Source organism: Notolepis coatsorum (genome assembly GCF_963971535.1).
Source record: "Notolepis coatsorum genome assembly, chromosome: 7".
Taxonomy (NCBI): Eukaryota; Metazoa; Chordata; class Actinopteri; order Aulopiformes; family Paralepididae; genus Notolepis; species Notolepis coatsorum.
In genome coordinates, this window is record NC_140171.1 from 71,035,660 (window position 1) to 71,060,985 (window position 25,326).

At 46.1% G+C, this 25,326-nt stretch overlaps 2 protein-coding genes across 2 annotated transcripts in view; one reads left to right on the forward strand and one right to left on the reverse strand.

Annotated features, from left to right (window-relative positions):
• Positions 1-23,073, reverse strand: part of gatb (glutamyl-tRNA(Gln) amidotransferase, subunit B) — a 72,534-nt gene extending 49,461 nt beyond the window's left edge. The window contains exons 1-3 of the mRNA XM_084317966.1: positions 22,813-23,073; positions 21,986-22,139; positions 21,484-21,597 (exon numbers count right to left, since the gene is read on the reverse strand). Of these exons, the coding sequence (XP_084174092.1) occupies positions 21,484-21,597; positions 21,986-22,139; positions 22,813-22,958 (414 nt within the window). The 5' untranslated portion in view covers positions 22,959-23,073. The remainder of the gene's footprint in view (positions 1-21,483; positions 21,598-21,985; positions 22,140-22,812) is intronic.
• A 64-nt stretch (positions 23,074-23,137) lies between these two features.
• Positions 23,138-25,080, forward strand: dctpp1 (dCTP pyrophosphatase 1). The gene has a single exon (XM_084317967.1). It carries the CDS (start codon positions 23,239-23,241, stop codon positions 23,788-23,790), a length of 552 nt encoding a protein of 183 aa, XP_084174093.1. The 5' UTR covers positions 23,138-23,238; the 3' UTR covers positions 23,791-25,080.
• Positions 25,081-25,326: the final 246 nt, after the last annotated feature.

Sequence of the window (25,326 nt, forward strand, 5' to 3'; positions counted from 1 at the left end):
CGTGATGATAAACAACAGAGATCTGCGAGGACGTAGCGACCACAGTTTTTATGGACGTCGCAGGAAATAACAACGTTCCAGTGGCAGAACAATAATCAGCAGGCGGTGAAGTGTGGAGCCACAGAGAGGTGAGCCGGGCTGCGTCAATTAACCTGCTGCAGTCGTGATTACCGTGCCGCCAAAGCACCGCAAGGTTCACACTCACAGAGGCAAGTGGATAAATATTTCATCCGCTCCTCCATTCCGGTGGAGTGTGCCGCTCTCTCCGAGTGGGTATCGCTTTGACTGCGTTGCCATGGTAACTGTATCACACACCAGGGCTAAACATTAATCATACTTATTGGCATGCTAAAGAAGGAGAGGACGGGGGAATGGAGGGGGGATATCGTAGGGGGGAGTGTAATTAGTCATCGACATTTGTGTATTGTACTTGATCGACAAATCAATCACTTGAAAGAGAACATAAAACAACAACCTCTAATTGGCCATGGGAGACAGTCAATTTCTCTCAGTGGGTTCTTATCACAAGCCCCTCATTGGTTTCCCGCCTCAAGTCTTTCCATGAGCTTTGTCACTGTCAAAGTAAATGTGTCCTGTGTTAGATCAAGAACGTCTGCTTAGCATATGCATGACATACATTAGGGAGCGTCCTCCACACTTGAGAATTGTTTTGCATTTCCGGCATAATAAGTTGTCTGCGGTCGGTTGGTTGATTGGTTGCTTGTATAATGAGCGGTGAAGCAGCCCGGTTCCAGACCCTGGTGATGATGATGCTAATCTATGATGATGATGATAATCTATGATGATGATGATGATAATCTATGATGATGATGATGATAATCTATGGCTGCGGTCTAGATCTGGCCTTTTCAATCACGCTCCGTGACATTTTCAACCATAACGAGTGGTGTTGCTCCAAAATGACTCCCTGATTTCATTAACATTTCAAGAGCCTTTCCTCTCCCGGTGCACACGCCGCGCGCATATCCCAAACTCACTTTGGTTGGATGGGTCATCAGGTCATGTTCTCCACACATGCACTAATAGACAAACCAGACAGTCATCCATTTACCTGCTCATCCGATTGTCCTCATCAAGCAGCTCATATTCCCCTAAGTCACCCACACGGCGCCTCGCCAAGAGATTAATTACCGTCATTAAACAGATGTCAGGGCTTCAATACGTGGGGAGCCTTGTCTGTTTGTTTGAAAACTTAATATTTCAAGAAAAATAGTAATTATTATGTGTACGTGGCGGTAGATTAGTGTGGAGCTACTGGGGTGTGTTATTAGCAGAACTTTTACACGTCTGATGTTACGATTCAAACCAGAAACACTGGTCGGGCGAGAGATGCATTCATCATTTAATGAGCGGCTGTGGCGTGCCACGAAATGCAATCAGGGACTTATAGTGGGACGTATCAATAATGCACAACTCAATTTAGGAATATATGTAATTCAAGGGGCCTGGCCGTGATCTCTCACAGGCCCTCTAATTTTGGTACGGTTTTACATGAATAAATAAATAGCATTAAGGGGATTAGGCCTAATGTGTAAAATATCCCATTATCGGCCTAAATTAAACTCACTCTGGCTTCACATCATTAAACTGTTTCACACAACACAGGACAAGAGGATTCTTCTTGGACCTGTTGATGAGACTAACACAGCCCAACCAACCATGTACCTCATCACATCCAACTGCGGGCATTATGCTCCCAGCAGAGAATAAAAAAAAACCTGAATCAAGACTCTGGCAACCAGTGGCGTCCATTGTGTGAGCGATGGAACGGAAAAGCTGAACTCAAAACAGCCATTATCTACCCTCCAGTGTGTGGGTGTGTGTGTGTGTGTGTGTGTGTGTGTGTGTGTGTGTGTGTGTGTGTGTGTGTGTGTGTGTGTGTGTGTGTGTGTGTGTGTGTGTGTGAATTTATCCTGAAATAAGTGACGCAATGCTCAGTAATTGGAGGGAAAGACATCCACAGCCCGGCAACCAAAGGGAAGGAAGGGTGAAATCCCTCTGCTTTTAGGCTGATTCAACTTGGATTTCACCAAAACGGGCAACGTTTCCTTTCTAGGGATATACTGTAACGTGCTTGTGCCATAAAGATTAAGCTATACAAAGCCGCTACATGCCGATAACCTAATTAATCTGTGTGATTTATTTTATCAACTCAATTGTTATATAGCCGACAGTAGATCGGCTTGTTGTGTTTTTGCTCGATAATGTGATCAGATACCTCCTAAAAAAGGACCCCTTTTAATTCAAAATAGAGCTTATTATCAACACAAGTGCTAATTAGGGAACTTTAGTGTTGATATTACGAAAACTGCCAAATATATATGACATTAACTCATCATGAATCTTTTTTTTTTATGACAGTTGTTATCCTCCAGTGTATTGCCTGCTACTTTATGATGGCAAAATTACTGTCAAAGTGGAAGTTTCATAGTTGGCCTAAAACACCAAGTTAATTTCCATCTGCTGATATTAAGCAAACATTTCTCTTCTATTCAGTGGCCTCCATTTATGTCGACAAAGAATCTAAAGATTGTTTGCTAAATAACATGTACTAAGTCATTGCTGTGTCAGGTATTGATGTTCTATGTCATAAGTCATGATGAACCTGTACTTTTGTTCATCATACGATATAAAAGCGGGCGTGAAAACATATTGCCTTTAGGTTGATCCACAGACGGCTGTGAGGTTTGCCTCACTCGGTTTTCATTGGTCCGTCCATGTCATGTGAATAAATCTCTCTTCTCGCTTTGTAGAAAAATTACTGTGCTGGGCTATTTTATTTCAGAAAGAGAAGATTACTGAAATGTGGCATCTGCATTCACTTCCATTCTCATTGTGTGGCCCAAAAGCATATAATTTCCACACCGGGCCAAACTGACTTTGAAAGGATCCATCATAAAGAAAATTAAATTAACTTTTAGGGTGAAAAACCTTTAAAAAAAATTTTTTTATGAAGGATCTCTGTAGGGTAAATTGCTGTAGAGCTCCTGTAACATTTAGTCTTTTTGCCTAAAATATCATTGACAATAGCAGTAGGATGACCCAGGGGCTCTGGGGGTAATAGCAGTAGGATGACCCAGGAGCTCTGGGGGTAATAGCAGTAGGATGACTCAGGGGCTCTGGGGGTAATAGCAGTAGGATGACCCAGGGGCTCTGGGGGTAATAGCAGTAGGATGACTCAGGGGCTCTGGGGGTAATAGCAGTAGGATGACCCAGGGCTCTGGGGGTAATAGCAGTAGGATGACTCAGGGGCTCTGGGGGTAATAGCAGTAGGATGACCCAGGGGCTCTGGGGGTAATAGCAGTAGGATGACTCAGGGGCTCTGGGAGGATGGTGGTGCGGAGACCTTCTCATGTGAACACTCCATTACCGAGAGCGAAGGTGAGGATCATCAACTTTAAAATGAAACGATTGGTCACTCACCTGCACCATCTCCCCTCCGCTCCACTCACACCCGTCTAGACTGCTGCGTAGCACGGCATCAAGACACTGTACATACACTCAGAGTTACACTGCCTTCCCAGCCTGCTCATTGTATGTTATTGAGTTTGTAACTCCATTAAATATCTTCTTGGTAGGGGCATGGTGGCAGCTCAGCCAGCGAGGGCACACACCATGTAATCACAATGTCCTGGTCCACTACATGCTAGTGGTGGGAATGGGAAGCTATTGACTGAATCAAATCAATACTAGTACCAGTTATTGAAAAACCACACAGAATTTCACACCAAATTGTCACAAAGCAAACAAACAGAAGAAGAAGCTGGTTTCACAGCCACTCACTACTGGAGTCACTGTGTCCAATGTGACAAATCAACAAAAAGCTCTTAATACAGACTATAGAAATCATATTAGCTGTAGTCTTTTATAGAAACATAGTTGACCTGAAAAACATAATTATGTTATAAGTAGGGAAGTCCCGAGATCGGAAGGATCAGCAGTATCTATCAGTGCAGATCACAGCATTTTCTTAAACTGAGCGGCATCATCGGCTATATTAATTAAATAAATTGTTTTGTTACAAAATAAATTAAAACCATTAAGGGAAAGCTGTGAAGCAGGCTAGTTATTTTCTATATGCAGAGCTATTCAATTGTCAAACATTCAATGACAATCAGGACATCCCTAGCGATAAGGTATTCATTCACACAAAACACAATGTATCGGGGGGTTGGTATCACTATGATATCAGTTTCGAATGCAATGTATCGACATCTGTTTAGAAAGATTTCAAATGATAACCAGCCCAAGTCTAAATCTAGCCTGTGACCTTCGCAGCATTCTTTCCTAAAATGATCTACTGTTCTGCTCTGTATTGCCTTGCATATCTTCAAATTTGCAATAGCTGCGACTGCATATGTGCATGCATCTATGCGTACATGCATGTGTCCTTGCCACATAATCAAGCTTTTCACAAAGTTTGGTCATGTTGTGTGAATCTATTTAGAAGTTTTTGTTCTAGGCCACTCCCACAAACAACAACAACAACAACAACAACCACACCCAAACCCACACCCACACCCACACACACACACACAGCCTCCTAGGGCGAAGACTGGCTGGCCACTAGAGTGGGAAATTTTGTGGACCAACCAATCAACCAACAGACCAACCACCTGACAAACCAACCAACCACCTGACCAAACGACCGACCAACCAACAGAGCGACCTATGGAGCTGCTGGTTGCAGCTAAAAATCTTCCAGGCAGATATCCTTTTCAACCCGTAGCCATGATGATACATCATTATGAAATGAGCTGTGTTCATTTTATTGATGTGATTGATAGAAACAACTAAACATTTTGCACTTGCAGAAGTTCCCAGATATGTAGTGAAACCAGATGCAAAATACACTTCATACTGGACCTCCACGTGACCAGACAATATTCCATAGCCCTTCACACTGTGTCAATAACAGTGACTACACTGCCCCAAACTAGAACAACAAAGACAGACTACAGAGTGACTATGGGTAATGTACAATAGAGGTGCAATGAAGGAAATTAGCCAATAAGAGAAAAACACTGTTATTTGCCATTAATAGCTTTTCTATGTCTACTGTGTAAGATGGGTGGCAATTGGCATTTTTGCCGCTTCAGTAAGACTCACTATTTCAATTCAGCTCAGGGACAGGAAAGCTAAAAGAGAAGGATGCATTGTGGAAAAGCATACTTTTTCTGATGCACAAGGAGAGCTTAGAGGAAAGAATGATACAGCATAATCATAGAAGGCTAAAATACTTGTTGACAGATAAAGTCTAGGGCCCGGGACACACCGTATACCTGAGCAACGGGTCTGCATCGTGGAACCTCTCATTTTGGCCATGTTACCAGGTTATAGCAGCCACACAGCCCATGTTAACAGGTTAGAGCAGCCACACAGCCCATGTTAACAGGTTAGAGCAGCTACACAGCCCATGTTAACAGGTTAGAGCAGCCACACAGCCCATGTTACCAGGTTAGAGCAGCCACACAGCCCATGTTAACAGGTTAGAGCAGCCACACAGCCCATGTTAACAAGTAGAGCAGCCACACAGCCCATGTTAAATCAGCCACACAGCCTGTGTTAACAGGTTAGAGCAGCCACACAGCCCATGTTCACAAGTAGAGCAGCCACACAGCCCATGTTAACATGTTAGAGCAGCCACACAGCCCATGTTAACATGTTAGAGCAGCCACACAGCCCACACAGGTTAGAGCAGCCACAGAGTGACCATGTTAACAGGTTAGAGCAGCCACACAGCCCATGTTAACATGTTAGAGCAGCCACACAGTGACCATGTTAACAGGTTAGAGCAGCTACACAGTGACCATGTTAACAGGTTAGAGCAGCTACACAGTGAACATGTTAACAGGTTAGAGCAGCTACACAGTGACCATGTTAACAGGTTAGAGCAGCTACACAGTGGCTACGTAAAGCAGCACCCGTCTTCAAGGCCTTCAGTAGGCTTTGTGATCTGCACGGCCTCAGCCAACTAATCACCCAACCCACAAGGGTGTGTGAATCAACTCAGACTACCATTGACCTCATACTGACCTCCGACAAGTCCATGATCTCCAATAAAGGGGTTATAGCATGCGGGTTAAGTGATCATTATATGATATTCTGTACCCGCAAAAAGCTAAAGCAAAAGGCTGGCTGTCACAAAACAGTCACATCTAGAGACCTCAAAACCTACTCTAGCGAGGCCTTTAACCTTGAACTGAAGAGCCTGGACTGGTCAGATGAACTCAATGGTACACTGGTTGAAGAAACCTGGCTTGGCTTCAAAACCAAATTCTCAACAATACTAAACAACATGGCCCCCCTAAGAACCACCAGGGTAAAAAATCGCGCTGAGCCGTGGATGCACACTGAAATACTGACCGCTATGAAAGCCAGAGACAAAAAATGCTCTGAATTTCGTAAAAGTCAGTCAAAGCTTACCAAAAGCACGAGCAGTGAACTCCAAGCCCACGTGACTGAACTCAAACTAGAAAGAAACAGACTAAGAAATGACGTAAACGCCATGATAAAAACTGCAAAAAAAAATGTCATCAATGACAAAACTGAGGAAAACAAAAATAAACCACGTGAACTTTGGAAATTACTCAATAATCAACTAGGCTGCAGTAAAAAACTTAAAACCAGGTTCTCAAACATAAACATAAAGACGGACAACACGCTCATCACAAACAAACTGGATGTAGCCAATTACTTAAACACTTTCTTCACAAACATAGCCACAACACTGGTAAACAAACTACCCTCCCACTCAGGGCAGTATGGGGTAGAACACATAGTAGCATACTACAAGAACCTAGGCGTCCACAAAGACGATTTCAAACTGGAAATGGTAACTACAGATGAGGTACTCAATAAACTGAGCGCCCTCCAACCGAACAAGGCCACTGGCCATGACAACATCCCCTCCAAATTCCTTAGAGACTCAGCAGCCGCCATCACCCCAGTCATCACACACATAATAAACCTCTCCATAAAACAGGGACACGTCCCCAAGGACTTCAAAATAGCGAGAGTAACACCCCTGCACAAAAAGGGCAGCAAATTAGACCCAGGCAACTACCGCCCTGTTTCTATCCTTACATCCATCTCGAAAGTCATGGAAAAAATAGTATACGAACAGGTCGAAAAGTACCTTACGGATAAAAATCTAATCTACGAATTCCAATCTGGCTTCAGAACATCCCACTCCACTGACACATGCCTTCTCTATTTGAACGACCACATCAAGCAAGAGGTGGACGCGGGCAAATACTGCGGCATGGTCATGCTAGACCTACAAAAGGCCTTCGACACTGTCAATCACACCATTCTGATTGACAAACTAAAAGCAATTGGTTTTGATAGTTTATCAGTGAGCTGGATACAATCCTACCTGGAGGGGAGAGAACAGATGGTGGAGGTAAACGGTACCCTATCCCCCCCCCTCACAGTGAACTGTGGTGTTCCACAAGGAAGCATACTAGGACCACTACTGTTCCTAATTTATGCAAATGACATGTTGTCAGCTTGTGACTGCAACTTGTTCCTGTTTGCGGACGACTCAGCCCTGCTGGTCTCTGACAAGAACAAGTTACAGGTTGAAAAAACCCTCAGCTCGGAACTAGGCAAAATCTGCATATGGCTCGCCGACAACAAACTATCATTACACATGGGCAAAACAAAGTCTGTAGCTGAGGGGTACAATTCCCTGACTGTATTGTTAGATATGATATTTAATACCACTACCTCATGTACTTTAACTTCTGGCCACCCAGTACAAGATATAAGTATGATGAACACTTTCCCACCTGATGAAACGAACCAACACAAATGGACCAAATCGAATATTTAATACAGCAAAGGGTGTATACAACATTCACTTAATTACATTTATGATTTGAAATGTTGAGTATGCACTTTTATGGCAAATGAGTATTCGTAGGTAAATCAACATTGAATGTCCAATCTCTGGTTGCGCAGGGAGTAAGTATACAACCTGGAATATTTAGGAAACGATAGCGATAGTACTTAAATGATTATAGCTGGATACACTAAGGGGGGGGGGGGTCCCGCTGGTTGTAAGACAGTAGGAGGGGGGGGGTTAGAGAAGCCGCTGGCGGTATCCCATCTGGCCGACGGTGTCTTGGGAGAATCCAAAGTCTTAGACACAGTGCCCACAGAACCTCGGGCCGCAGACGAATACAGCTGGACCCTCTGTGGAACGGTATCTGCCGGTCCACAACGGAGAGACGTGGTGCGACCTCACGTGTAGAGCGCCGCCTCACCTGTAGTCCTCTCCGGGGGGTAATTCCAACACTCGACAGTGTTGGCCTTTATCCATGGAATAACCAAAGCACACAAAGCATAATCCAAGAGCCGTGGAAGGCTCGCCGTCGTCGGGTAGAGTAATCCAATATACAGGTCCAGTCGCTCTTGACCCGGAGCTCCTCGGATGCAATCACCACTAGGGGTCTGACCAGCCTGGATAAGCGTCCAGATAACGTCAGGAACGATGGGGGTACTGATAACTGTAGAACTCGAACCGAACGATGCACCATACATAAATAGACTATTATTAGCTTAATAGAATACGTCCAACTCGACGGTATGGTGCCAAACTATGACCATTCAACTATTAATCTACACGATATCTCAATGCCTATTCTGGGCCAAGTAGGCCCTACTACACCGCACGTGCTTCGTGGGGAGGCTTTTGCGTCTGTCACTCTGTTGGAGGGTAAAGAACTGGACTAAAAGAAAGTTCTACTTTACGAGCGCCATATATATATGCGCTATGAACAAATAGTACCACACGTATTTCGCCCGGCATATTACTGCGCGGAACCGGGGGTTGCCTCGACATGTTAGGCGGCACGATTGAACTTGGACCTAGGGGTATGGCAACCTGGCGCCAGGTTCTCGTCCAATGGTAGAATGAAACTATTATGGGCTGTTTAGTAGAAACGGGGATATTCAATGCATATTGTACAAGGAATATACAGGGGATATCAAACGATATACAAATACAATTAAATATATATATATAAATAAATATACATATTCGGTTTAATCTGATCCTTCACAACAGCCGCCCCCTAATTAGTCCCACCTAATTAGCTAAGCAGAGACAGATTAACCGCACTGTCTTCCACTCAAGGTCCGCTGTAAGGTCAGTCAACTCACAAAGTCATAGGGTCATGGTCATCATCGATAGTATCTGGGAGTCGGGGCAGTTCTATGAGCCTCGCCACGGGCCGTGTGTAGGTGCGCCCTTGGACGAGTACTTCAGCTGCTCGGACCTTGCCATCGGCACCGGTGATCACTTTGCTTACGCGGCCAGCCGGCCACATAGCTCTGGGGAGTGACTGGTCAACTATCATGACGACTGTTCCTTCTGTCAAATTGTCTCTCTCCTTTACCCACTTCTGGCGGGTCTGTAGAGACGGTAGGTAGTGAAGTAGGAAGCTGCTCCAAAACTTGTCAGCTAGTACTTGGCTGTACCTCCACATTCTTCGGCCGTTCGCTTCTTCGGGCCTGTACATTGTCTGGGGTAGCGCGGGGTCCGGCCGCACCATTAGGAGTGTGTTGGGGGTGACTGGGTCGACATCTGCTACATCACTGGAGACGTAACCGAGGGACTTTGAGTTCAATACTCCCTCGATCTCCGTGAGGACTGTCATTAGGACTTCCTCTGCCACAGTCTGGGCTCCGAGTACGGCATACAGGGCTGTCTTTATAGAACGTAATTCTCGTTCCCAGGTTCCACCGAAGTGGGGTGCGTTCGGGGGATTAAACTGGAAGTCAACCTGGGCTGGAGCGAGGTGGGTCTTAAGTTCTGGGCCCATAGCTTGGAAGCTCTCTCTCAGCTCTCTTTCTCCGCCTTTGAAGTTGGTCCCGTGATCAGACAACAATGTAGACGGTTGTCCTTTCCGTGATATGAATCTCCGGAAGGCCATAAGGAATGAGTCTGTGCTCATGGTCGGAAGGAGCTCGATATGTATCGCTCTGGTGGTCATGCATTTGAATACAATACCCCACCGCTTCTCGGTGCCTCTTCCTCTCTTTATATACAACGGGCCAAAACAGTCCATGCCTGTGGAGTGGAATGGCTTGTCGCCGATTCGGAGGCGACAGGGGGGTAGGTCAGCCATCCGTGGTATGCTGGGCTGCGCGCGCCACTTACGGCAGTCTGGACAGGTTCGCTGGAAGCGCCGTACTGCTTCTCTCCCTTGTAATATCCAATAACGACGTCTGATCTCCGCGAAGACTCTCTCTGCTCCTGCGTGGTGCACATCCTCATCGTATTTCTTTATGATCAGCTCTGTGACCTTGTGTCGGCTGTTCAAGACGATCGGGTGCTTAATGTCATCTGGTAGATCGGGGGCTCTCCGCAGGCGACCACCCACTCTGATGAGATTATGTGCGTCACTCTCTGGTGCCAGGTGAATCAGTCTGCTGTCTGATGGGACGGGGTTTCCTCCATGTAGACAGTCTAGCTCATCAGGGAACAAGTCTCTCTGGGCTCGTTGTAGTAGAAGAAGTTCTGCTTCTTCGTAGTCAGCTGCTGACATGTCAGTGGTGGACTGAATCTCTGGGTGGTGCCGCAGGAATGTCCTTTGTTGCGCACTCTCTAGGGTAATGCAGTCATCTATGTTCGGGTCTGTGGAGGCGACAGTGCTCAGTCCACAGAACATAGGCTTCTTGTTCTCAGCCTCCTCGCTACTTGCTTCCCTCGGGGTGGGCGTAGGCCAATCTCCTTCCGGGAGCTGGAGGAATGCTGGTCCGTCACTGTAGATGTTGCGACGGGTTAGGTCATCCAGGGACATTCCCCGGGTGATGACGTCAGCTGGGTTGTGTTTGGTATCCACATACCTCCAGCTCGCTTCTTCTGTTAGTTCCTGAATCTCGGTGACTCTGACTCCCACGAAGACTTTGTATCTGCATGAATCAGACTTAATCCATGTGAGTACTGTCGTGGAATCTGACCACAAGATTGTTCTATGCACCGGAATGGTGAGTTCACGTTGGATTAACGTGGCTAGATGCGCTCCTGCGAGGGCTGCGCAGAGCTCTAGACGTGGGATAGATTGTTGCTTACGTGGGGCTATCCTTGAGCGGGCCAGTATGAAAGCAGTGTGTATCTCTCCTCCCATCTCTTGGGCACGCAAATAAGCAACCGATCCGTAGGCTACTTCGGAGGCATCGCTGAAGACGTGTAGCTCAATCTCGCATGTCTCTGGCCTCACTGTGGATGGGAAGTAGCTGCGGCGTATATTGACACCTGGGAGTGAGCGGAGTTCCGTCTCCCACTCCCTCCATGTTGAGGCAAGGTGTGCGGGTATTGGGTCGTCCCAGCCCTGGTCCTTGTCCCATAGTGCTCGTACAATCATCTTTGCCCTGGTGGTGTAAGGTAGAATACATCCCAGCGGGTCATATTGTCTGGCGAGTGTTCTGTACACACTCCGTCTGGTGGTCGGTATCGCCGCCGACCTTCCTTGCTCTGGAGCCAAGGATTTGTGTCTATAGTGGAGCGAGTCTGTTTTGAAGCGCCAGACTAATCCTAGTGTCATTTCTTGGGCTTCTCCTGGGATTGTCGCCATCCAGGTCTCGCTGCTGGCAGCCTTGTCTGCGGAGGAGAGGCTGCGCAATACGTGCGGGTCACTGCTGGCCCACTGCCTGAGATCAAAGCCTCCTTTGATTAGGGAGGCGCGTAACTTGATTAGGAGAGCCTCGGCTTCTTCTTGAGTCGAGACGCTTTGTAGACAGTTGTCTACGTAGAAACTGTTCTTCACACTGTGTTGGACATCTTCATCTGCTGCTGGGTCCTCTGTGACGTGTTTCTGTAGTGCAAATGTAGCACAGCACGGGCTGCATGTGGTTCCGAAGGGGAGTACTTCCCACTGGTAGATGGATGGGTTCTCATCTCCGATCTTCTCTCTCCATAGGAACCGTAGCAGAGGCTTGTCCTCCTCTACTAGTCTCACTTGCAAGAACATCCCTTTGATATCCCCGCTTATAGCCCCCTTGTCCTGGCGGAAGCGCAGTAGCACGCCTAGTAGGGAGGGGCCGAGTGTGGGGCCGGGCAAGAGCTCTTTATTCAGATTTTGGGATCCGATCTGGTAGCTGCAGTTAAACACAATGCGATCCTTACCATTGTGATGGACCTTGTGATGCGGCACGTACCATGATTCGGTCGTCTGATCGGCCTCTTTAATGTCAATCTTTGTTACGTGTCCCGCTGTGATTAGCTTCTCAATCTCAGCTCGGTACACACTCTGTTGAGCGGGGTCTTTGGCTAGGCGCCGCTCTGTGTTCAGTAGATAGCGCTCCGTGGCGTCTTTCTTTGCGTGAAAGGGGGGCATTCCCTCTCGCCTCAGGAGTGGAGTTGCGTATCTCATCACTCCGCCGACTGTGACTCTCTTTGTCCCCTGCTCGAGTAGGTGGATGGCGTAAATGTCTTCTTTAGAGCGAATGTCTTTCTTTTCGTTCTTAAAGGGCATTGTCTCTAGAGTCCATAGCCTCTCGACATGCTGCAGGAGAGTGGTGTCTTCTTCTGTCGTTCTGGAGTGGAAGCAGCTAGTGGCTGCGGTTCGGTTGAGAGATTTAGCGAGGGGGCCTTGCAATGTCCATCCTAGGCGGGTCTCGACTGCTGCAGGACAGCCCCGGGGACCTGTATGGACCCGGTCAATCGGGACTATGAGTTCTGCATGGTCGGAGCCTATCAACAGGGTCGGGGTAGCGCCGTCTATGAGCGGGATAGGTAATTGGCGCAGGTGCACATATTTATCCATCAACTTGGTGACAGGGTAGGTGTACTGCGAGAGTCCTATTTCTTGGCTGGTGAAAGCATTTGTGATCTTGTACCGTCGCTCTGGCTGCCCGTTGGCTGCGATAGTGAAGGAGACATTCTCGCCCTTTATCGTCTTTAAATCTCTTCTTATTGTCCGAATCGTCATTTCGTTCTTGCTCCCCCGCAGTCCCAGTTGAGTCGCAGCGGAGGCGAGCAGAAGGGTCTTCTCTGACCCGTCATCAAGGACGGCGTAAGTGTCCATGACTTTATCCTGGTAGCTCAATGTCACACGGACTACCTTTAAGAGCACTTGAGCTCCGTTGCTGCTGGCGGGGTCAATGTACATGACACTTGCCTTGGTGCCGCTCCGTGGTGCAGGTATAGGCCGCCTTCCGTTACTATCGTGTAGTATATCTAGATGGGCTCCATCGCACCGGCTGCACCTTTTCTTTAGGCGGCATTCGGCTGCCATGTGGGGCCGCGCACATCGATAACAGCGCCGGTTGGACTTTATCCATTGGCTCACTTCTTCTGCATTCATCTTTGTGAATGAGTCACATTGTGACAGCCAGTGTTCTTTCTCACAGTAGGGACACGCTATCTTCCACTTCTCCTTTCTCGAGGGGGTGCTGTGACTCTTACTGCTCGGTACTGACTCTGATTGGTGCATGACAGTCACCGATCTTCTTCCATCACTTATTCTCCTGGGTCCCTCTCTGGAACTTGGCGTGCTCCGCCCAAAGGTGTCCAGTCGTAAGCTGCTGACCTCTCTCGCCAGGAAGTCGGCCAGATCAAGGAGGGATGGCTCGGGGCCGTCGGGATCTCGGTAGTCCCTCTGCCGCCGAAAGCGCTCCTGTCTTGCGGGTGGCAGCTTCTCCAAAATCCTCTCAACGTTAGAGTTGCCGTACAGCTCATGCCTGCCCTTCTCCCGTTGAGCTCCCAGCATCCCCACCAAGGACTGCACTTTGATTGACAGGTCGTCTAGTGATCGATTGTCTGTGGCTGGGGGTAGGCGGTCAATATGCCTTATCTCCTGGATTACGTAATCCCATATACGTCCATATCTTTGATCCAGCGCTGCAAGGGCCGCTGTGTATGGGGTCGAGGAGGTAGCATAGGCTAGCGCTATATTGTGCGCTCGCGGTACTTTCAGGTGCTTCAATAATATTGCATACTTGTGGCGTTCATCAGCGACATCCACCATCATTGTCTCTAAACACATCCGGAGCTCCGTGTACTGTGCTCGACTCTCATAGGCGAAGTCTGGGAATGACGGCGTGGCATAGTATGACGCTGTGGATGGCTGATACATCGGCGAGCGTTGGGGGAGAGACCTCTGGTCGAGTCCCCTCTTGCGCCTCGCTGTGGGCTGGTACTGGCAGGGTACCATGGCCCGCTGGTCCAGGTACTGTTCCTCGGGGCTGGTCGTGCGTCGTGCTCACCCGTAAATAGAGTCGGGGGTCTGTAGCGCAGCGCCGCGGGGGTATAGCCTGGACTGTATGGGACCTCCTGGTCCGGTGGAGTACTGTGCTGTCGTCGGGCTTGGTTCTCCTCTTCTCCCTCTTCTTCTTCTATCAAATCTTCCAGATCTTGTAATCGTTTATTTAGCTTCTCCGCAGTGTAGGCCGCTCCTTCCTTGTAGCTGGGTCTCGCTTGGACCGGTATGGGAAGGGGGTCTGCGGGGGGTCTAGACTCGGTCTGTTGGTCAAGTTCAGGGTCGCTTGCTCTTTGCGGTGACGCTGCTCTTGACTGCTGTCTCGACGAGTTCCTTGAGCCCCTGGCGGAAGGAGAGGGAATTGTCCTTTTGATCAGCTGCTCTATTAGTTGCGCTTGTAGTCTGTCGCGCTCTGCGTCTCTTTGGGCACCGGCAGCGGCGCGCTGGGCGTCGGCGCCGGCGCGCTCTGTTTCTCTTTGGGCACCGGCAGCGGCGCGCTGGGCGTCGGCCCGGTCTCTTGCCATATTCTCTTCCATCTGGAAGCGTCTCATCTCCAGACTTGTGCGCTGTTCTTCGCTCCGTTGCTGTGCTTGGAGGTGTTCGCGCTCGCTGGTCGCCTGGGCTTGGAGACGTTCGCGCTCGCTAAGCGTCTGTGCTTGGAGCCGATCGCGTTCGGTAGAGGCTGTCAGGCTGACGAGGAACGCCTGTTGTAGTATCCTCTCCGCTTCGCTGGGGGAAGGCGGTAGTGGAGGTGAGCCGCTCCTGCGTGAACCGCTCCTGGGGGTACTCGTTGGGGAGTCCTGGAGCTCTAGTTCCTCGGCGCTCTCCTCTTCTTCTTCCGTGCAGAGTTCTCTCTCTGTAGGGTTGTCTTCCTCCCGGGGCGTGTCGGGGACTACTTCTTTAGTAGTGGCGGGGGGTAAAGGCATGTCAATTCCCTCCTGGTCCCCACCGTGGGCTTGGTCAGTTACATTAGGACCTACTAGGGCCTCTGTGGTCGGGGAAACCTGGTCGTTAAGGTCAGACATAATTTTACTTTCTACTTTTACCACGTTTACCGTTTGTCGAAGGCTAGGTAGTTGACTGACAGTGTAAGCCTCTAAGTACTGAGGTGTCTGTCGTCTGCGCCGCGGGCGTTCTAGGTTAGGAGGATCGTTTCGTGGAGTGTTCATCATAGGCCATTTCGATATTAATAACACTATATTAATATTACACTAGTTACCATCCGGCTCGAAGGACCAATTGTAGCTGAGGGGTACAATTCCCTGACTGTATTGTTAGATATGATATTTAATACCACTACCTCATGTACTTTAACTTCTGGCCACCCAGTACAAGATATAAGTATGATGAACACTTTCCCACCTGATGAAACGAACCAACACAAATGGACCAAATCGAATATTTAATACAGCAAAGGGTGTATACAACATTCACTTAATTACATTTATGATTTGAAATGTTGAGTATGCACTTTTATGGCAAATGAGTATTCGTAGGTAAATCAACATTGAATGTCCAATCTCTGGTTGCGCAGGGAGTAAGTATACAACCTGGAATATTTAGGAAACGATAGCGATAGTACTTAAATGATTATAGCTGGATACACTAAGGGGGGGGGGGGGTCCTGCTGGTTGTAAGACAGTAGGAGGGGGGGGTTAGAGAAGCCGCTGGCGGTATCCCATCTGGCCGACGGTGTCTTGGGAGAATCCAAAGTCTTAGACACAGTGCCCACAGAACCTCGGGCCGCAGACGAATACAGCTGGACCCTCTGTGGAACGGTATCTGCCGGTCCACAACGGAGAGACGTGGTGCGACCTCACGTGTAGAGCGCCGCCTCACCTGTAGTCCTCTCCGGGGGGTAATTCCAACACTCGACAGTGTTGGCCTTTATCCATGGAATAACCAAAGCACACAAAGCATAATCCAAGAGCCGTGGAAGGCTCGCCGTCGTCGGGTAGAGTAATCCAATATACAGGTCCAGTCGCTCTTGACCCGGAGCTCCTCGGATGCAATCACCACTAGGGGTCTGACCAGCCTGGATAAGCGTCCAGATAACGTCAGGAACGATGGGGGTACTGATAACTGTAGAACTCGAACCGAACGATGCACCATACATAAATAGACTATTATTAGCTTAATAGAATACGTCCAACTCGACGGTATGGTGCCAAACTATGACCATTCAACTATTAATCTACACGATATCTCAATGCCTATTCTGGGCCAAGTAGGCCCTACTACACCGCACGTGCTTCGTGGGGAGGCTTTTGCGTCTGTCACTCTGTTGGAGGGTAAAGAACTGGACTAAAAGAAAGTTCTACTTTACGAGCGCCATATATATATGCGCTATGAACAAATAGTACCACACGTATTTCGCCCGGCATATTACTGCGCGGAACCGGGGGTTGCCTCGACATGTTAGGCGGCACGATTGAACTTGGACCTAGGGGTATGGCAACCTGGCGCCAGGTTCTCGTCCAATGGTAGAATGAAACTATTATGGGCTGTTTAGTAGAAACGGGGATATTCAATGCATATTGTACAAGGAATATACAGGGGATATCAAACGATATACAAATACAATTAAATATATATATATAAATAAATATACATATTCGGTTTAATCTGATCCTTCACAACAGAGTCCATTCTCTTCGGTTCAAATAACAAACTCAGCAAGACCGACGGCTTCTCAGTTACAGTGGGTGACAATATTGTCACAAGGAAAGATGAAATTACCTACCTGGGTTCCATCCTAGAGGCTAATCTTTCCTGTGACAAAATGGCATCCAATGTAATAAAAAAAGTCAATCAACGAACTCGATTCTTGTACCGGATCTCCTCCCTGGTAAACAAGAATACCCTGAAGACTCTGGCAGGAGCACTCATTCAAGGGTACTACGACTATGCTTGCACCTCATGGTACCAAAGCACCTCAAAGGCACTAAAAACCAAATTACAAACATCTCAAAACAAACTAGTCAGACTACTGCTTGACCTGACTCCTAGAACCCACCTCACCCCTGCACACTTTGCCAACCTAGGATAGCTTAGAGTAGACGACAGAGTACAGCAACTTGCAATGGGCCTGGTCTACAAGATACACTACACGACCAAGGTACCCATGTACATGTCAAAATACTTCCCAAAGGTCAGTGAATACCACGATCACAACACCAGAGGGAGCTCCACAAATCATGTAAAACCCAGATTCGGCTCAAACAAGGGACTAAACACGTTTCGCAATTATGCCACAACAATGTGGAACGCCCTACCCAAAGCTGTAAAGGAATGTGAATCACTACCCACCTTCAAAAACACTCAAAGAACACCTACGGGAGACTGCAATTCAAAACTGGCCCCTACAAATGTCCTAACCCAGTTGTAAAATAAAGACCAAGCATGGCTTTGTCAGTATTCCAATGTACCCAACCCCCCCCCCCCCCCAATGTACAGCCCCACCCAACCCCACCCCACCTACCCAACCTCCTCCAATGAACAGTTTCTATGTCAAATGTAGGTCAGTATTCCAATGTACAGTGTCCCCCCCCCTCCAATGTACAGCCCCACCCCACCTACCCAACCTCCCCCAATGCACAGTTTCTATGTCAAATGTATATACACTCTTTTTCTGGATTTTTTTTAGTATCACAAACAGTACTGTATTTGAAAATCTGGTATGTCATAAATGTATAGATGTAGCAGTACTGTCTATCTGTATGTCGTGTGTGTCATATGATGAATTGAAAATGGAGGACCCTGATGGAAACAAGACGAAAGTCTCTCAGGTCTGCATCCTCTTAACAATTGTATGTATTGAGCTGTACTGTACTGTACCCATTCTGCAATCTGTTAATAAACTTTTCAATCAATCAATCAAACCATGTTAACAGGTTAGAGCAGCTACACAGTGAACATGTTAACAGGTTAGAGCAGCTACACAGTGACCATGTTAACAGGTTAGAGCAGCTACACAGTGACCATGTTAACAGGTTAGAGCAGCTACACAGTTAACATGTTAGAGCAGCTACACAGTAAGGCTGAGCCCGAACGTTCGAACGTTCGTTCGTTACGTTGACATTCGGACTTTAATTAATAGGTTCGAACGTTCGGTGAAAAAAAAAAGCAGGCGCGCGACGTTGAGGCGATGTGAAGCGGCGCGTCCCCCGAGTGCGCTCGGCTCAACCAGTGTGGTCTCTGCCGGGCTGTAGCTGGATACTATTGTCTCAACCAATGCAATAGAACCATTTTGATTGACAGGCGATTCTGCCAATTACGTCACACCGCTTGCACCCGCCTCTGCTGTTACCACCAATCGGCAAGCGTTTATTAATTTTTTTTTACTTCCGGCAATACATTTATCTGCTTGCGAGACCGAGAAGAACAGAGTGAACAGACTCCGTAGCTCCCCGCTGAGGAAGGATCATTAATGAATACCAGCCTTTTTCGGCCACGGAGCGCGAGCTTCATGGCGGGAGGTGGTTGCGTTGTAAACAACTCTGGCCGAGGGCGGACGGGCGGCAGGCGTGTTGGGAGCCCGGCGGCACCCCGCCGGTGTCTCTCTGTCGTCCCCCGTTCCAAGGTAGACGGTGGAAGGAGCCGAGGCGCGCGCCTCTCTACTTCCCGTCGACCAAGAGTGAATACCTGTTATTGAACGTGTAACACTAACTATATAACGTACTTAATGCCACAAAACGAATGCATTTGTTTATCTAGCCCCTTACGTGACTGCGGTGTGCAAGGGCTATTGTTTATCATAAGTAGGAACTTTATGCAGTACTCAGTAGCTTGTTTATTTTCTTCTGAGTGCTTTGTTTAATTACATGTTTACATGAACAGCCACCACTGTAAACAACATGTTTTTTCACCAATAGATTATGCAATGCCGCCCTCCGTAGGATCTATAATACAAAAAAAAAAAAAATTATATAAATTTTCTTTTTTTATAATTTTTTTTTTTTATTAAAAAAATTACAAAAAACGAACGTTCGAACGTTCGTTCGATAAACCCTGGCGAACGTTCGAACCCTAAAAACAGGGTTCGGGCTCAGCCTTACTACACAGTGACCATGTTAACAGGTTAGAGCAGCTACACAGTGACCATGTTAACAGGTTAGAGCAGCCACACAGTAGGGCTGACCTTCGAATATTTTTTTGGAATTCGAAGCTTCGGGGCAGAGATTCGATTTTAATTCGAAGCTTCGAGATAAAAAAAATAATAATAATATTTTTTTTTATGTTGTGGGACTTGTACAGCACTTTGTTCAACTTTGTCAGTGCTGTAAAGTTTAAACCTTTTAAAATCTTAGACAAACAAAACACTTTGCTTTCATGAAATATTGTAAAAGCAGCACAATGAACACAAATCTGTCAGTGCCGAGGCCGACCTCATCTTAAATAACAAACAGCATTGCTTGTTGTAATTAACAGAGGCAGAGTTGATTTTGCAAAAAAAAAAAAATCATATATATATTTTTTTTAATAATCGAATTTTATTTTCATATTCGAATCCCATGGCCATCGAACGAAGCTTCGAAGCTTCGAAGCTTCGAAGTATTTAAGACAGCCCTACCACACAGTGACTATGTCAAGTCCTCCACTCTCATCCTGACCTGAACACTGGTGGAACGCAGGGCTGCGTGCTGATCCCTCTTCTCTACTCCCTCTTCACCCACGACTGCAAACCGGTCAATGGCTCAAACACCAGTGTCAAGTTTGCAGATGACAACCATGGTGGGACTAGTCAGCAACAATGACGAGTCGGCGTACAGAGAGGAGGTCCAGTACCTAGCTCACAAGCGCCTCTTTTTCCTGAGGAAGTTGGCCAAACTCCACCTACCCCCTCCCGTGCTAGCGGACTTTTATCGCTGTACGATTGAGAGCATCCTCACCACCTGCATCTCAGTCTGGTGGTATGGCAACTGCACTGTTAAGGACCGGAAATCACTGCAGAGGGTAATGAAAATAGCCCAACACATCACCAAGACCCCACTCACCCCCCATCTCATCAATCTATGAGAAGCTGTGCTCACAGAGAGCACAGAACATCATCAGAGACACTTCTCACCCCAACCATGGACTGTTCACCTGCCTGCGGGGTACTCCCTCTGGGGCACGCTACCGCAGCCTCCCAGGCAGAACCAACAGGACCACAAATAGTTTCTTCCCCTCAACTGTCAGACTTCTGAATCAAAACTCTACTTAGCCCACTGCACCTCACTGTATACCTGTGTATATATAGCCCATAGCTTATGTAGACTTATTATTATTATTATTTTTTTTTTCACCATCGCACATTGTGCTAACCATTGCACTTTACTGTACAGTTTTATTTATATGTGTCTTATTGCAACCGACTGTTGATTGTCACATCCTGGTTGGACGTACACAATCTCGTTGCACTGTCTTGTACTGTGTAATGACAATAAAGTGAATCTAATCTAATGTTAACATGTTAGAGCAACCACACAGTGACCATGTTAAAAGGTTAAAGCAGCTACACAGTGACCACTGACCATGTTAACATGTTAGAGCACAGCCCGTTTGTTAACTTGCCACTGGCTATAACATGGGGGGGGGGGGGCATCACAGGTTTCATACACTTTTTCCTAATAAAATACCATGTGTTTTCCATGACATGATAATATTCCATATTATGGCCTATAGTGCGATTTCCATTCATACGACATACTTGTGTTTTGGTGGGACAGTTTCTCTCAATGTCCCAGATCTTGTTTTTGTAAGCTACTGCTGTGAATAAAGTAAGTAAGTAAGTAAGTATTTATAAAGCACCTTTCATACATGTCATGTAGCTCAAAGTGCTGTACACAAATATAGGCATATATAACGATAAAAGCAATAAAGTCACAGTGATCAGTTAAGATCAATGTTTAAAAAAAAAAAAAAAAAAAATAATAATAATAATAATAATAATAATAATAATAATAATAATAATAATAATAATAATAATAATAATAAGGTAAAAATGAAAATAACGTAAAAATGAAAACAGTCAATAAAGACTGGTGTGTACAGAAGACATGATGTTATGCAGGTTGTTTTTCTGTCAAAGGTAACTACATCTATCTGCAGCCTGACATTACAGACTTCACTGGCTGAAATTTTAAATACATTTCCATAACTTTTTTTTAGACAAAAATTATATAATTTTCCATAAACTTTTCCAGGTCTGGAAAAGAATTCCAGATCAAATTCCCGGTTTTCCATGGGCGTATGGACCCTGTCTACTCACAGGGAGGTCAGCATAGAAGTAGTGCTTTCTGTCAAAAAGGGACTTCCTGTTGATGTCACAGCTGAGAGCCAGGCCTGTCATCACTGCTGCCTCCACACATCGTCTGTTCAGCACCTAGGAGAAACAGAGAGGGACATTACGACATAAACATGTGACCAGACCATTTCTTCACCTGAGGGGGGGTTCCTCAGGGTATTCCAGTTTCTTCCCACACCATGATAAAATACATTCATGGTAGGTTACAGGCTCATGCCATTGCCCTTCAGCAAGGCACTGGTATTAACTATTAGGACTGGAGTTTGTCCCAGGTCGCCAGACTATGGATGCCCACTGCTCCTAAATATTAGTTAGGATGGGTTAAATGCAGAGGACAAATTCCTGGTATATGCAAAATGCTAATTGGTACATTCTTCAATTAAATTAAATGTAATTAAATTGTATTTGTCATTAAGCACATTTCCCATGATGTTGCCGTGTTCCTATATCCTGTTGAATAACTTACAGGTAATGTGCCGGGTAAGGATGCATCAAAGAATGATACCAGGGAATTGGGCGGTGCTGAGAAGCCAACTTGTGAGCCAGAGAAGAGTTTGGTGTTGGAATGGATCTGAGCGTGGACCTCCAGCCCCACCACCCCAACCAACTCCTGCTGAGCACTGCAGTGGAAACAGACAGGAACAAAGAGAGAAACAATCAGATTTTCTACAATGAAAACAAAATGAATTTGAACTGGTATAAAGTGCAGTGACATAGTCACACTCGCACATAGTGGACGTACAGAACTTCACATACAGATCAAAAGAGACAGCTTACTCATACTCTGTGTTTATGATGGCTTAAGATACCAAAAACCAGCACGATTCTATTTGATGGAAATTAAATTATGTTTATTTGTCATTTGCATTAGAAAACAAATAAGTTAGTGTTTGGGAGAGGCTGCTGTATATGGTCAACATCAAGCAAAGAAAAAAGTAGTGCATTACTCTATCACAGACATACTACTAACTATACTATCTAAGATATAAAGTATCCAAGCTTACTCCAAGTCAATGGAATGATTGATCAGTGCAATAATATACCGGTAATATACTATAGTGATATCAGTGATAAAAATAAATGAGAATCAGTCGAAATGTCACTGCCAGTTGCTATTACGTTAATAACACCCCTCCACCAGAAGCAGATATACTTTAGTTTAGAACAGAGAGAGAGAGAGAGAGAGAGAGAGAGAGAGAGAGAGAGAGAGAGAGAGAGAGAGAGAGAGAGAGAGAGAGAGAGAGAGAGAGAGAGAGAGAGAGAGAGAGGGCATTTGTAATGATCGAAACGTACCTTTTTCTTTTCAGCTGTGGTTCAGTTTTGCATCGTGGAACAGAGGTGCATATTTGCCTTACTACACACCAACGATATCTTTGATGAAAATACGGTTTATTGATAGTGTACAACAGTGCACCCAACCCAGCAGAGGGGGCAGCCATGTTTACATGTTGTGTTATCGGTTATCCGTTTAGGTATATTGTGGGAACTGTAGTTATTCCGGCTTATCTCGACTAGTCACTTTAACGTTAAGTGTTTCTATATAGGACTACGACGACCAGCAAAACCAAGACATTGATGAGCAGTTTCCGGTGTATATGTACGTCATTTCCGACATTGATAAGCAGTGGCGGGACTTTCTCACATGTAGTGAAGAACTGTGTTGTTTACAGCTGAATTTACTTCGGGTTTTAACTGAATCGGTGTGATAATCCACAAAACATGATGGCGACGAATGGAAAAGAAGAACACGCGCTTAACGGTGACGTGTCAGCCGCCCCGTCAAAGCACAGCAACGGAACTTCTGACATTAAATCGCGCGCGGTTGGTGCAAATGATCAAACAGAGGTCGAGGCCCCCCACGCCGAGGAGAACGGAGCTGAAAGACGAACCGAGCGATTCGCCTTCAGCGCCGATCCCACTATCGAGGACATTCGGCGGATGCAAGCGGAGTTCACGGACGAGCGAGACTGGAACCAGTTCCACCAGCCCCGCAACCTGCTCCTGGCGATGGTCGGGGAGGTGGGCGAGGTGGCGGAGCTGTTCCAGTGGCGCGGGGAGGTGGCGGAGGGTTTGCCAGACTGGACCGAGACCGAGCGGGAGCACCTCGCCCACGAACTCAGTGACGTTCTGATCTACCTGGTAGAGCTCGCGGAGAAATGCCACGTTGACCTGCCAAGAGCAGTGCTCCAAAAAATGGCCCTGAATAGGTTGAAGTACCCCGCCGGCAAGGTGCACGGCTCTGCCAAAAAGTATACTGAATATACGGACTAGTTTAACGCTCTACAGTTGGAGAAAAATGCTGCCAATCAGGGAACGTTTTATCAGCAAGAGATGAGGGTTGGAAAGCAGTCATTCATTTAATTGAATATACTATTTACAGTTCACAATACCTCAACAACGTCAGTCCTATGCCCCTTTGCTGCTCAGCTTTTCTTTTGAGTTTGTATGGGGGATTTTATGTTTTATGTAACTTTTTAGCTCTACCTGGACCCAGAGCACAGGCAAGGCATTTGAAGACTACTGTTATTCTTGTTTTTGCTATCAATACTTTTAATCTAATTTTATTTTGATAATCTATGTTCAGTTACTGCCGTTGGGATACATTGCACTCTGACATGACCACTGTACTTTTCCTAATCATAGTTTGTGAGTTTTCTACCAAAATGGTGCCATGAACATTACAGTCACGCCCATTGTTTGCCTACCAAGATGTCTGCTGTGATGTCACGGGATGGTATGGAATCGCATTGCATCCACTCTCTATATTGGATCCAGTGACTATTAGGAATGGAAGAATTGTAGTAGATTAATATGTGGTCTGACCTCACACGCCTGGAATGGAAAATTGACAAAGAAAAGTAAAAGACAGTTTTCTGTGTGACAGTTGTGCTTTTGGTCCTTGTTTATTTATTTACATGTGATTTATCGTTTGGCTAAACCATTTGTAGATATTGTTCGACACATTACACTCTTAGTAAAAGTGTCTTAAATTCTACTTGGTTCTATGGTGTCAATGTTAGCTCTTCTATGGTCCATGTGATGCCTGTTCACATTTTGTCAATAAGTAAAACAATTTCCCCCATTCCGACATAAAACCTACTGGAAAACAGTTGTATGTTGGTTGTGTTTACATTCATGCCAAGACTATTCACATGCTACAGAAATTCCTGAGTGAAATCCAATTAATTAGGCTAATCAACACAAGATGATCATGTTACACCTTAATTAAGGGGCACCTCAACAAAAAAACGTTTGTTAAAAACGTCAGATGTAGTTATAATATTTTTTTATGATTTAATTGCGAATATTTTCATGTTGAGCTATAGATTGTGGATGAATAAGCACAGAAAGGTACACCATGCAAATGTTAATGCTTTATTTGTTTTAAAACGAGACGATTTAGAAATAGACAATGGGGAAATACATTGCATTGGACAGAGGGTGGAACATGAAAAACGGCAATGACGTAACCACTACACCTCCCTTATGCCTATTACCTTATCATTTCATGGTGCTGTAATTAACAACACAAACATTCAGTGTTCTCGATGACATCACTGGTGGGCTTATTCAAACTCATTTACTCAAACAAATGTGTACTTGTATGAGATTATCTGCTAAATAAATCCAAAACATTTTGGTGACCTCTCTTATGTTACCATTTCTGCAATAATTAGCATCACTGATTGCGTCTTGAGAATGACCATAGCTGAATTATAGCGTTTGATTGTAGGTACTGTCAATGTAGATTACTCATTCATTGGGTTTGGGTTTAATGATTTGATTGCATTTGGCAGCAACCATTTT